This window comes from Ranitomeya variabilis, chromosome 3, assembly GCF_051348905.1.
Source record: "Ranitomeya variabilis isolate aRanVar5 chromosome 3, aRanVar5.hap1, whole genome shotgun sequence".
NCBI classification, from domain to species: domain Eukaryota; kingdom Metazoa; phylum Chordata; class Amphibia; order Anura; family Dendrobatidae; genus Ranitomeya; species Ranitomeya variabilis.
Window position 1 is genome coordinate 777,340,657 of NC_135234.1, and position 14,514 is coordinate 777,355,170.

Here is a 14,514-nt window from a genome sequence, read left to right on the forward strand (position 1 = left end):
GAGCTCCCCCTAGTGGTGGCTGCAGACAGGATCTTACCATGTATTTCTGTGTACAGGGAGCTCCCCCTAGTGGAGACTGCAGACAGGATCTTATTATGTGTCTCTGAATACAGGGAGCTCCCCCTAGTGGTGACTGCAGACAGAATCTTATCATGTATCTCTGTATACACGGAGCTCCCCCTAGTGGTGGCTGCAGACAGAATCTTATCCTGTATCTCTGTATACTGGGAGCTCCCCCTAGTGGTGGCTACAGACAGGATCTTATCATGTATCTCTGTATACAGGGAGTTCCCCCTAGTGGTGACTGCAGACAGGATCTTATCATGTATCTCTGTATGCAGGGAGCTCCCCCTAGTGGTGGCTGCAGACAGGATCTTATCATGTATCTCTGTATACAGGGAGCTCCCCCTAGTGGTGGCTGCAGACAGGATCTTATAATGTATCTCTGTATACAGGGAGCTCCCCCTAGTGGTGGCTGCAGATAGGATCTTATCATGTATCTCTGTATACAGGGAGCTCCCCCTAGTGGTGACTGCAGACAGGATCTTATCATGTATCTCTGTATACAGGGAGCTCCCCCTAGTGGTGGCTGCAGACAGGATCTTATCATGCATCTCTGTATACAGGGAGCTCCCCCTAGTGGTGACTGCAGACAGGATCTTATCATGTATCTCTATACAGGGAGCTCCCCCTAGTGGTGACTGCAGACAGGATCTTATCATATATCTCTGTATACAGGGAGCTCCCCCTAGTGGTGGCTGCAGACAGGATCTTATCATGTATCTCTGTATACAGGGAGCTCCCCCTAGTGGTGGCTGCAGACAGGATCTTATCCTGTATCTCTGTATACAGGGTGCTCCCCCTATTGGTGGCTGCACACAGGATCTTATCATGTATCTCTGTATACAGGGAGCTCCCCCCAGTGGTGGCTGCAGACAGGATATTTTCGTGTATCTCTTTATACAGGGAGCTCCCCCTAGTGGTGGCTGCAGACAGGATCTTATCATGTATCGCTGTATACAGGGAGCTCCCCCTAGTGGTGGCTGCAGACAGGATCTTATCCTGTATCTCTGTATACAGGGTGCTCCCCCTAGTGGTGGCTGCAGACAGGATCTTATCCTGTATCTCTGTATACAGGGTGCTCCCCCTAGTGGTGACTGCAGACAGGATCTTATCATGTATCTCTGTATACAGGGAGCTCCCCCTAGTGGTGGCTGCAGACAGGATCTTATCCTGTATCTCTGTATACAGGGTGCTCCCCCTAGTGGTGACTGCGGACAGGATCTTATCATGTATCTCTGTATACAGGGAGCTCCCCCTAGTGGTGGCTGCAGACAGGATCTTATCCTATATCTCTGTATACAGGGAGCTCCCCCTAGTGGTGGCTGCAGACAGGATCTTATCATGTATCTCTGTATACAGGGAGCTCCCCCTAGTGGTGGCTGCAGACAGGATCTTATCCTGTATCTCTGTATACAGGGTGCTCCCCCTAGTGGTGACTGCAGACAGGATCTTATCATGTGTCTCTGTATACAGGGAGCTCCCACTAGTGGTGACTGCAGACAGGATCTTATCATGTGTCTCTGTATACAGGGAGCTCCCCCTAGTGGTGACTGCAGACAGGATCTTATCATGTATATCTGTATACAGGGAGCTCCCCCTAGTGGTGGCTGCAGACAGGATCTTACCACGTATCTCTGTGTACAGGGAGCTCTTCCCTAGTGGTGGCTGCAGACTGGATCTTATCATGTGTCTCTGTATACAGGGAGCTCCCCCTAGTGGTGGCTGCAGACAGGATTTTATAATGTACCTCTGTATACAGGGAGCTCCCCCTAGTGGTGGCTGCAGACAGGATCTTATAATGTACCTCTGTATACAGGGAGCTCCCCCTAGTGGTGACTGCAGACAGGATCTTATCACGTATCTCTGTATACAGGGAGCTCCCCCTAGTGGTGGCTGCAGACAGGATCTTATCATGTATCTCTGTATACAGGGAGCTCCCCCTAGTGGTGACTGCAGACAGGATCTTATAATGTATCTCTGTATACAGGGAGCTCCCCCTAGTGGTGGCTGCAGACAGGATCTTATCATGTATCTGTGTATACAGGGAGCTCCCCCTAGTGGTGGCTGAAAACAGGATCTTATCATGTATCTCTGTATACAGGGAGTTCCCCCTAGTGGTGACTGCAGACATCATCTTATCATGTATCTCTGTATACAGGGAGCTCCCCCTAATAGTGGCAGCAGACAGGATCTTATCATGTATCTCTGTATACAGGGAGCTCCCCCTATTGGTGGCTGCACACAGGATCTTATAATGTATCTCTGTATACAGGGAGCTCCCCCTAGTGATGGATGTAGACAGGATCTTATCATGTATCTCTGTATACAGGGAGCTCCCCCTAGTGGTGGCTGCAGACTGGATCTTATCATGTATCTCTGTATACAGGGAGCCCCCCTAGTGGTGGCTGCAGGCAGGATCTTATCATGTGTCTCTGTATACAGGGAGCTCCCCCTAGTAGTGGCTGCAGGCAGGATCTTATCATGTACCTCTGTATACAGGGAGCTCCCCCTAGTGGTGACTGCAGACAGGATCTTATAATGTACCTCTGTATACAGGGAGCTCCCCCTAGTGGTGGCTGCAGACTGGATCTTATCATGTATCTCTGTATACAGGGAGCCCCCCTAGTGGTGGCTGCAGGCAGGATCTTATCATGTACCTCTGTATACAGGGAGCTCCACCTAGTGGTGGCTGCAGACTGGATCTTATCATGTATCTCTGTATACAGGGAGCTCCCCCTAGTGATGGCTGTAGACAGGATCTTATTATGTATCTCTGTATACAGGGAGCTCCCCCTAGTGGTGACTGCAGACAGGTTCTTGTCATGTATATCTGTATACAGGGAGCTCCCCCTAGTGGTGGCTGCAGACAGGATCTTTTCATGTATCTCTATATACAGGGAGCTCCCCCTAGTGGTGGCTGCAGACAGGATCTTATCATGTATCTTTGTATACAGGGAGCTCCCCCTAGTGGTGGCTGCAGACAGGATCTTTTCATGTATCTCTGTATACAGGGAGCTCCCCCTAGTGGTGACTGCAGACAGGATCTTATCATGTATCTCTGCATACAGGGAGCTCCCCCTAGTGGTGGCTGCAGACAGGATCTTACCATGTATTTCTGTGTACAGGGAGCTCCCCCTAGTGGTGACTGCAGACAGGATCTTATTATGTGTCTCTGAATACAGGGAGCTCCCCCTAGTGGTGACTGCAGACAGAATCTTATCATGTATCTCTGTATACACGGAGCTCCCCCTAGTGGTGGCTGCAGACAGAATCTTATCCTGTATCTCTGTATACTGGGAGCTCCCCCTAGTGGTGGCTACAGACAGGATCTTATCATGTATCTCTGTATACAGGGAGTTCCCCCTAGTGGTGACTGCAGACAGGATCTTATCATGTATCTCTGTATGCAGGGAGCTCCCCCTAGTGGTGGCTGCAGACAGGATCTTATCATGTATCTCTGTATACAGGGAGCTCCCCCTAGTGGTGGCTGCAGACAGGATCTTATAATGTATCTCTGTATACAGGGAGCTCCCCCTAGTGGTGGCTGCAGATAGGATCTTATCATGTATCTCTGTATACAGGGAGCTCCCCCTAGTGGTGACTGCAGACAGGATCTTATCATGTATCTCTGTATACAGGGAGCTCCCCCTAGTGGTGGCTGCAGACAGGATCTTATCATGCATCTCTGTATACAGGGAGCTCCCCCTAGTGGTGACTGCAGACAGGATCTTATCATGTATCTCTATACAGGGAGCTCCCCCTAGTGGTGACTGCAGACAGGATCTTATCATATATCTCTGTATACAGGGAGCTCCCCCTAGTGGTGGCTGCAGACAGGATCTTATCATGTATCTCTGTATACAGGGAGCTCCCCCTAGTGGTGGCTGCAGACAGGATCTTATCCTGTATCTCTGTATACAGGGTGCTCCCCCTATTGGTGGCTGCACACAGGATCTTATCATGTATATCTGTATACAGGGAGCTCCCCCCAGTGGTGGCTGCAGACAGGATCTTATCATGTATCTCTTTATACAGGGAGCTCCCCCTAGTGGTGGCTGCAGACAGGATCTTATCATGTATCGCTGTATACAGGGAGCTCCCCCTAGTGGTGGCTGCAGACAGGATCTTATCCTGTATCTCTGTATACAGGGTGCTCCCCCTAGTGGTGGCTGCAGACAGGATCTTATCCTGTATCTCTGTATACAGGGTGCTCCCCCTAGTGGTGACTGCAGACAGGATCTTATCATGTATCTCTGTATACAGGGAGCTCCCCCTAGTGGTGGCTGCAGACAGGATCTTATCCTGTATCTCTGTATACAGGGTGCTCCCCCTAGTGGTGACTGCGGACAGGATCTTATCATGTATCTCTGTATACAGGGAGCTCCCCCTAGTGGTGGCTGCAGACAGGATCTTATCCTATATCTCTGTATACAGGGAGCTCCCCCTAGTGGTGGCTGCAGACAGGATCTTATCATGTATCTCTGTATACAGGGAGCTCCCCCTAGTGGTGGCTGCAGACAGGATCTTATCCTGTATCTCTGTATACAGGGTGCTCCCCCTAGTGGTGACTGCGGACAGGATCTTATCATGTATCTCTGTATACAGGGAGCTCCCCCTAGTGGTGGCTGCAGACAGGATCTTATCCTATATCTCTGTATACAGGGAGCTCCCCCTAGTAGTGGCTATAGATAGGATATTGTCTTGTGCCTTCAGGTTTATTGAGATAATTAGAATAAAATGGTTCTGGTTTGGGAAATATTTTTAATTTCTAGTAAATTGCAATTTTTTTACATTTTCTTTTTGTGAAGCCACAACTCAAACACTTGAAGAATCAATAGATGGAAGCGAGCCGGTGGATGCATCTGAGAGGGAGCTGGAGCAGAGGATGAGAGTCCTGGAGGAACAGATCAGCCAGAATCATCTGTACTGGAACGAGTATCACAGCGACATGGAAACCATTCTACATCACTTTTCTGATCATGGAAATAAAAGCACGCTCTACAACTCTCTGAAAAAACTGGCTGCCCGGATAAAGGGTAACTCTGCCGGCTCTGGTGTCACTGTGGGTGATAAAGATTCCAATATCTAGAGATGGTTGTTTGTTAGATCTTTATCTTCTCAGATCTGAGGGACGTCACTCTCTCTATTGGGAATCAGCTGAAGGTGGTGATGAAGAACGAGGGGAAAGTGATCCGGCTGGTGTCTCTTCATCAGTCACTCTTCGAAGAGATAAAGAAAGATCTGTCAAATCAGCGAGGTAAGAAGCCGGAGCGGAGGATGATATGAGACCTGCTGGTGATATTCACCTGCAATTAATATTACCCCCCACACACACAATTCTAAATTCTGGGTAGTTGTAAAATTTACCAACAACTTACTGATTAACGACTGCTGCAGCCTCACCTTCATGGATTCATAACCAGCATCCATAGTGCTCAGACTTATTACGTCTTAGTGAAATGAAGACCGGTGGTCATGATGGCTGAGCAGGAACATTTCTAGAAGCCGGTGTCTAGCTGTGCATTATGTCTCAGCAGGTCATGACAGCCAGAAGGACAGTAGCTCATAACATCCTGAGGCACATCAGATAATAACAGCGCAAATGGGACAACCAGTCATAACAGACAAAGACAAAGCTGATCATAACAACAAGGGGAGAAGCAGGTCTTAACAGCCAGACACAGCAGGTTGTAGCCTTCTTAGGGGCAACAGGTCTTAACAGGCAAATAGACTACAGGTCATAACAGCCAGAAGGACAGCAAGTTATTATAACAGCAATAGAAACACCAGTTTATAACAGCCAGAAGGACAGCAGGTTACAACAGCCAGAAGGACAGCAAGTTACAACAGCCAGAAGGACAGCAAGTTACAACAGCCAGAAGGACAGCAGGTTATAACAGCCAGAAAGACAGTAGCTCATAACATCCTGAGGCACATCAGATAATAACAGCGCAAATGGGACAACCAGTCATAACAGACAAAGACAAAGCTGATCATAACAACAAGGGGAGAAGCAGGTCTTAACAGCCAGACACAGCAGGTTGTAGCCTTCTTAGGGGCAACAGGTCTTAACAGGCAAATAGACTACAGGTCATAACAGCCAGAAGGACAGCAGGTTATTATAACAGCAATAGAAACACCAGTTTACAACAGCCAGAAGGACAGCAGGTTACAACAGCCAGAAGGACAGCAGGTCACAACAGCCAGAAGGACAGCAGGTTATTATAACAGCAATAGAAACACCAGTTTACAACAGCCAGAAGGACAGCAGCTCATAACATGCTGAGGCACATCAGGTCAGAATAGCTAAAGGGACAGCAGGTAATAATAGCAACTGGGACAAATGTTCATCACAGCAACTGGCACAACCAGTCATAACAGGCAAAGACAAAGCTGATGATAACAGCCAGAGGAGAAAGCAGGTCTTAACAGCCAGATACAGCAGGTTGTAAGCTTCCCGAGGGGAAACAGGTCTTAACAGGCAAAGAGTCTACAGGTCATAACAGCCAGAGGAACAGCAGGTCAGACCGATCAAATGGGCTTTGTTAAATACTAAAGATGCTGGTCATGAAGGGGTGGATAATCCTGCTATCATTCAGTGGTAAATTTGCAGAATCACTTGTTATATTAGTTGTGCTCAGCTCTCCGCGTGGTTCTTGCAGGGTTATGATGTGATCTTTGGTCATGACGTTCTGCTGAGATCCCAACCAGAATGATTTTTTCCTCTTTTCTCCGCAGCCTCTCTCCAGTTCCTCTCCACCTGTGTTATTGCGTTTGCCATCACCAGCGCTACTCTTCTGGTCTATAAACTTTTTATGTGAAATCTTTAAACTCTGAGACGATCATTCAGATATCGGCACCGACCAGCCGACTTCTCCTGCCTCCGATTCCTGTACTTTATGCAGAAGATTTTTATTGAAAGAGCTGCCCAGTCCTTCAGCCCCTTCTGCGGGACCTCATCTGACTCCACTGTCCTTTTCATTACTCAGGGCAGTGTCCTCCTAAACATTGTCATCACTGTGTGAAAGGCCCTGGCAGGGTAGTAGAGAATCCCGTCTCCTTTAAATGTTAGTGATGCCCTTAGATTTTTTTCTAAGTCGATGTTATCGCATTAATAAAGTTTTTGTAGAATGTTTCTCTTCTTATTGCTATTATTTTTTGCGTCTCTAGAGACCCCTAGGACATTTCCTCCTTTGTCAGGAACATTTAGACCACCAACCTTTTCTTCATATGTGAATATGCAGAGCTCTGGAGACCACCATGTGAATATGCCGAGCTCTGGAGACCACCATGTGAATATACCGAGCTCTGGAGACCACCATGTGAATATGCCAAGCTCTGGAGACCGCCATGTGAATATGCAGAGCTCTGGAGACCGCCATGTGAATATGCCGAGCTCTGGAGACCGCCTTGTAAATGTGCCGAGCTCTGGAGACCACCATGTGAATTTGCCGAGCTCTGAAGACCACCATGTGAATATACTGAGCTCTGGAGACCGCCATGTGAATATGCCGAGCTCTGGAGACCACCATGTCAATATACCGAGCTCTGGAGACCGCCATGTGAATATGCCAAGCTCTGGAGACCTCCATGTGAATATGCCGAGCTCTGGAGACCGCCATGTGAATATGCCGAGCTCTGGAGACCGCCATGTGAATATACCGAGCTCTGGAGACCGCCATGTGAATATGCCGAGCTCTGGAGACCGCCATGTGAATATGCCGAGCTCTGGAGACCGCCTTGTAAATGTGCCGAGCTCTGGAGACCACCATGTGAATTTGCCGAGCTCTGAAGACCACCATGTGAATATACTGAGCTCTGGAGACCGCCATGTGAATATGCCGAGCTCTGGAGACCACCATGTGAATATACCGGGCTCTGGAGACCGCCATGTGAATATGCCAAGCTCTGGAGACCTCCATGTGAATATGCCGAGCTCTGAAGACCGCCATGTGAATATGCCGAGCTCTGGAGACCACCATGTGAATATGCCGAGCTCTGGAGACCACCATGTGAATATGCCGAGCTCTGGAGACCGCCTTGTAAATGTGCCGAGCTCTGGAGACCACCATGTGAATCTGCCAAGCTCTGAAGACCACCATGTGAATATACTGAGCTCTGGAGACCGCCATGTGAATATGCCGAGCTCTGGAGACCACCATGTCAATATACCGAGCTCTGGAGACCTCCATGTGAATATGCCGAGCTCTGAAGACCGCCATGTGAATATGCCGAGCTCTGGAGACCACCATGTGAATATACCGAGCTCTGGAGACGGCCTTGTAAATGTGCCGAGCTCTGGAGACCACCATGTGAATTTGCCGAGCTCTGAAGACCACCATGTGAATATACCGAGCTCTGGAGTCCGCCATGTCAATATACCGAGCTCTGGAGACCGCCATGTGAATATACCGAGCTCTGGAGACCACCATGTAAATATACCGAGCTCTGGAGACCGCCATGTGAATATGCCGAGCTCTGGAGACCACCATGTGAATATGCCGACCTCTGGAGACCGCCATGTGAATATGCCGATCTCTGGAGACCACCATGTGAATATACCGAGCTCTGGAGACGGCCTTGTAAATGTGCCGAGCTCTGGAGACCACCATGTGAATTTGCCGAGCTCTGAAGACCACCATGTGAATATACCGAGCTCTGGAGACCGCCATGTGAATATACCGAGCTCTGAAGACCGCCATGTGAATATGCCGAGCTCTGAAGACCGCCATGTGAATATGCCGAGCTCTGGAGACCACCATGTGAATATGCCGAACTCTGGAGACCACCATGCGAATATGCCGACCTCTGGAGACCACCATGTAAATATACCGAGCTCTGGAGACCGCCATGTGAATATGACGAGCTCTGGAGATCGCCATGTGAATATGCCGAGCTCTGGAGACCACCATGTGAATATGCCGAACTCTGGAGACCACCATGCGAATATGCCGACCTCTGGAGACCACCATGTAAATATACCGAGCTCTGGAGACCACCATGTGAATATGCCGAGCTCTGGAGACCACCATGTGAATATGCCGAACTCTGGAGACCACCATGCGAATATGCCGACCTCTGGAGACCACCATGTAAATATACCGAGCTCTGGAGACCGCCATGTGAATATACCAAGCTCTGGAGACCGCCATGTGAATATGCCGAGCTCTGAAGACCATGTGAATATGCCGATCTCTGGAGACCGCCATGTGAATATACCGAGCTCTGGAGACCACCATGTGAATATGCCGAGCTCTGGAGACCACCATGCGAATATGCCGACCTCTGGAGACCACCATGTAAATATACCGAGCTCTGGAGACCACCATGTGAATATACCAAGCTCTGGAGACCGCCATGTGAATATGCCGAGCTCTGAAGACCATGTGAATATGCCGATCTCTGGAGACCGCCATGTGAATATACCGAGCTCTGGAGACCACCATGTGAATATGCCGAGCTCTGGAGACCACCATGCGAATATGCCGACCTCTGGAGACCACCATGTAAATATACCGAGCTCTGGAGACCGCCATGTGAATATACCAAGCTCTGGAGACCGCCATGTGAATATACCAAGCTCTGGAGACCGCCATGTGAATATGCCGAGCTCTGAAGACCATGTGAATATGCCGATCTCTGGAGACCGCCATGTGAATATACCGAGCTCTGGAGACCCCCATGTGAATATGCCAAGCTCTGGAGACCGCCATGTGAATATGCCAAGCTCTGGAGACCACCATGTAAATATACCGAGCTCTGGAGACCATGATGTGAATATGCCAAGCTCTGGAGACCACCTTGTGAATATACCAAGCTCTGGAGACCGCCATGTGAATATGTCGAGCTCTGGAGACCTCCATGTGAATATGCCGAGCTCTGAAGACCACCATGTGAATATGCCGAGCTCTGGAGACCGCCATGTGAATATGCCGCACTCTGGAGACCGCCATGTGAATATGCCGAGCTCTGAAGACCACCATGTGAATATGCCGAGCTCTGAAGACCGCCATGTGAAGATGCCGACCTCTGGAGACCACCATGTGAATATGCCGAGCTCTGGAGACCACCATGTGAATATACCGAGCTCTGGCGACCGCCATGTGCCACACACCACAATGCATGATACATAGTAACACTCTACAATAATGATAAATTAGATTAACAATTACTGACATTTCGGAAATACACTTAGAAAAACAATGGTCCCAATATAAGGACCTAAATGAGAGTGCAACAGCAACTCCACAACTATATATTGATCCTATAGAGAACAAGGAGTATACCCTCAAAAGTAATTACCATGAAGGTAACAATGAAGGGAGACGCCAAAGGTGGTAAATTAAGCATATAAAATGTAAATCTTTATTAAATAAACTCGTTTATAAAAAATGCATGTAAAAAGTACATATGGGCATCAAACCCAAATACAAAATACCTGACAAAGTGCAATGGGGGGGATAAACCAATGGCGTCACTGGGTGCTAGGGGACCCTTCTACTGATGTTATTCATAGCAGGTGATCATAGATAGACTCAGGGCAAAAAAGAATACATGTACAATTCTCCATAAGGGAAAGAAACATCTCTATAGCAAGTGCTGAATAATACCCAAGAGAAACAATTGCTCACTATATCTAAAAATCGATCAGCTGCTTACCCATGTGGGAGAACAGGGGTGCCCGGCAGACAGTGAACGCCACTCGCCCGACGTGCGTTTCGCGTAGTTGGCTTCCTCGGGGGGCTGTGTATACCACCCTAGCATACACACTATATATAGACCAAAAGGCTAACAGGTGTGTCCATTAATCATCAATCCGGGATGGTACGCTATGAACGGCGCGTGTGCCATGGGCAGCAATGCACCGCGTCCGGCCTCCAGATTGCGGCACGGGTCAAGGAAAATACTTCCTGTGGCATCAGATGCCCATGCCAAGTCCACAGGAGGCCATCAGCAGAGCACGCCAGCCGGGGACCCACCAGGCACGCGCACAGCGCCGCCAGTGTGGGCAGCCTGATCAGCGCACACATGGTAAAGCGACAGAATGCTGTATACAAGTACATACAAAGGGAAGTAAAGATAAAACAAATGGAAATATATATCACAAAAAACTTCAAACAATAAAAACAATGCCAAAACAGAAAGAAAAAAGGGGGGGGGGGGGGAAGGGGAAGGGGGAGAGAAAAAAGATACATCACAACATAACATATGATAATGATATCGTCAATAAAATGATCCCAGCACCGTGCATGGGACGCACCCCCCCCCCCCCCGAAAACCTCCTCTCCCTATACCCGGGAAAGAGGTTCTGATCTAGTGCCATTCTGATAGGAAGTGGACGTGGTTCATCTTATTTTAAACAACAGAGGAACATCAGTATCAGTGATCGAATAGGGAGAACTGTCAAGAGGCGCATACAAGTGGACACTGTTGATTAATGCACATATTATGCGTTTATGATTATATTTATTTTGTCAGCTCTTGTTTACTCTCCCTCTGTATCCTTTTGATCCTTGTGTTGTGATGTATCTTTTTTCTCTTCCGCTTCCCCCCCCCCCCCCTTTTATTCTTTCTGTTTTGGCATTGTTTTTATTGTTTGAAGTTTTTTGTGATATATATTTCCATTTGTTTTATCTTTACTTCCCTTTGTATGTACTTGTATACAGCACTCTGTCGCTGTACCTGGTGTGCGCTGATCAGGCTGCCCACACTTCGTCCAGTAATCAAAAGGGCGGCGGCGCTGTGCGCATGCGTGGTGGGTCCCCGGTTGGCGTGCTCTGCTGAAGGCCTCCTGTGGACTCGGCATGGGCATCTGACGCCACAGGAAGTATTTTCTTGACCCGTGCCGCAGTCTGGAGGCCAGACGTGCATTGCTGCCTGTGGCGCACTGCGCATGCGCCGTTCATAGCGTACCGTCCCAGAGTGATGATTAATGGACACACCTGTTAGCCTTTTGGTCTATATACAGGTCCTTCTCAAAAAATTAGCATATAGTGTTAAATGTCATTATTTACCATAATGTAATGATTACAATTAAACTTTCATATATTATAGATTCATTATCCACCAACTGAAATTTGTCAGGTCTTTTATTGTTTTAATACTGATGATTTTGGCATACAACTCCTGATAACCCAAAAAACCTGTCTCAATAAATTAGCATATTTCTCCCGTCCAATCAAATAAAAGTGTTTTTTAATAACAAACAAAAAAAACATCCAATAATAATGTTCAGTTATGCACTCAATACTTGGTCGGGAATCCTTTGGCAGAAATGACTGCTTCAATGCGGCGTGGCATGGAGGCAATCAGCCTGTGACACTGCTGAGATGTTATGGAGGCCCAGGATGCTTCAATAGCGGCCTTAAGCTCATCCAGAGTGTTGGGTCTTGCGTCTCTCAACTTTCTCTTCACAATATCCCACAGATTCTCTATGGGGTTCAGGTCAGGAGAGTTGGCAGGCCAATTGAGCACAGTAATACCATGGTCAGTAAACCATTTAATTTTACCAGTGGTTTTGGCACTGTGAGCAGGTGCCAGGTCGTGCTGAAAAATGAAATCTTCATCTCCATAAAGCATTTCAGCCGATGGAAGCATGAAGTGCTCCAAAATCTCCTGATAGCTAGCTGCATTGACCCTGCCCTTGATGAAACACAGTGGACCAACACCAGCAGCTGACATGGCACCCCACACCATCACTGACTGTGGGTACTTGACACTGGACTTCAGGCATTTTGGCATTTCCTTCTCCCCAGTCTTCCTCCAGACTCTGGCACCTTGATTTCCGAATGACATGTAAAATTTGCTTTCATCAGAAAAAAGTACTTGGGACCACTTAGCAACAGTCCAGTGCTGCTTCTCTGTAGCCCAGGTCAGGCGCTTCTGCCGCTGTTTACCTGGGGAATGCGGCACCTGTAGCCCATTTCCTGCACACGCCTGTGCACGGTGGCTCTGGATGTTTCCACACCAGACTCAGTCCACTGCTTCCTCAGGTTCCCCAAGGTCTGGAATCGGTCCTTCTCCACAATCTTCCTCAGGGTCCGGTCACCTCTTCTCGTTGTACAGCGCTTTCTGCCACATTGTTTCCTTCCAACAGACTTACCATTGAGGTGCCTTGATACAGCACTCTGGGAACAGCCTATTTGGTGAGAAATTTCTGTCTGGGTCTTACCCTCTTGCTTGAGGGTGTCAATGATGGCCTTCTTGACATCTGTCAGGTCGCTAGTCTTACCCATGATGGGGGTTTTGAGTAATGAACCAGGCAGGGAGTTTTTAAAAGCCTCAGGTATCTTTTGCATGTGTTTAGAGTTAATTAGTTGATTCAGAAGATTAGGGTAATAGGTCGTTTAGAGAACCTTTTCTTGATATGCTAATTTATTGAGACAGGTTTTTTGGGTTATCAGGAGTTGTAGGCCAAAATCATCAGTATTAAAACAATAAAAGACCTGACAAATTTCAGTTGGTGGATAATGAATCTATAGTATATGAAAGTTTAATTGTAATCATTACATTATGGTAAATAATGAAATTTAACACTATATGCTAATTTTTTGAGAAGGACCTGTATATGCAGCGCCCCAGAGTCCTGGTTGCTGCAGTAATATTATTCCTCCACCAGGGGGAGTGATATTACGTCTGGAGGCAATAAAGGAGATCTCCTGTCCAGGTATCACAAACACACACACACTTCACACTCCAGCCACCAGGGGGAGCAAAGGTTCTATCTATTAGACCACTCCTCACAGTTAGGTAAAACTGGTAGTTGGAGGGAAAGTTAGAGAGTTCCTGGCTGGAGACTGAGAGAGAATGGTCTCCAGACCGAGCTGTCTGGAGTGATCTCCAGCAGATCCAGACTACGGTCTGAGGAGGACGAGGGTCCACGGAGCTGCGCCTGCCCCACGTGCGGCAGCATCCAAAGAAAGAGACATTGAAAGGAAGCGTGTTCTAGTGAGTGAGAAACAAAGGCCTGGCAACAAGTGGATACCAGGGAGGATAGTAGACGTGAGGAGCTGCATCCTTCTGGTGCGCGTTCCGGTAGCCAGAATACCGAGGGAGTTAAGTGCTCTACGCCATTGCTTCAGAGACTGACAGGACAGTCAATTCCAAGTGGGCTGCCCGACCTTAATACCTAAGAAGACAGGTGGCAACTTGTGGGGGTCGGAGTGTCTCTAGGGTCCCTACAAACAAGCCTCAGGCCATCAGTCATACGGGTTTTGCTCTATTCGACCACGGGGAACAGAGAGAGAAGAGTAATAACAGTGAGGACTTCATTAGAGCTTAAGCAAGTGAGGACCTACTGTGTTACTGTGCGCATAGGAAGGCTATTGCATTCCACCTGGATAAGGGGACTCTGGATTTGCCTTCAGACCAGCCGGACTCTGCCTGCCCTGTGATCTGGTGCTCTGAATTGTGGATGCTGAAGTCTTCAGTAAAGGTAAAGAGACTGCAACC

The 14,514-nt window shown here is 48.1% G+C and overlaps 1 protein-coding gene across 2 annotated transcripts in view; it reads left to right on the forward strand.

Moving 5' to 3' along the window:
- Positions 1-7,198, forward strand: part of LOC143817474 (ecto-ADP-ribosyltransferase 5-like) — an 84,587-nt gene extending 77,389 nt beyond the window's left edge. For both annotated transcript variants that reach the window (XM_077298912.1, XM_077298913.1), the window contains 3 exons: positions 4,872-5,099; positions 5,186-5,320; positions 6,802-7,198. In XM_077298912.1, the coding sequence (XP_077155027.1) occupies positions 4,872-5,099; positions 5,186-5,320; positions 6,802-6,884 (446 nt within the window). In that variant the 3' untranslated portion in view covers positions 6,885-7,198. The remainder of the gene's footprint in view (positions 1-4,871; positions 5,100-5,185; positions 5,321-6,801) is intronic.
- The last annotated feature ends 7,316 nt before the right edge of the window (positions 7,199-14,514 follow it).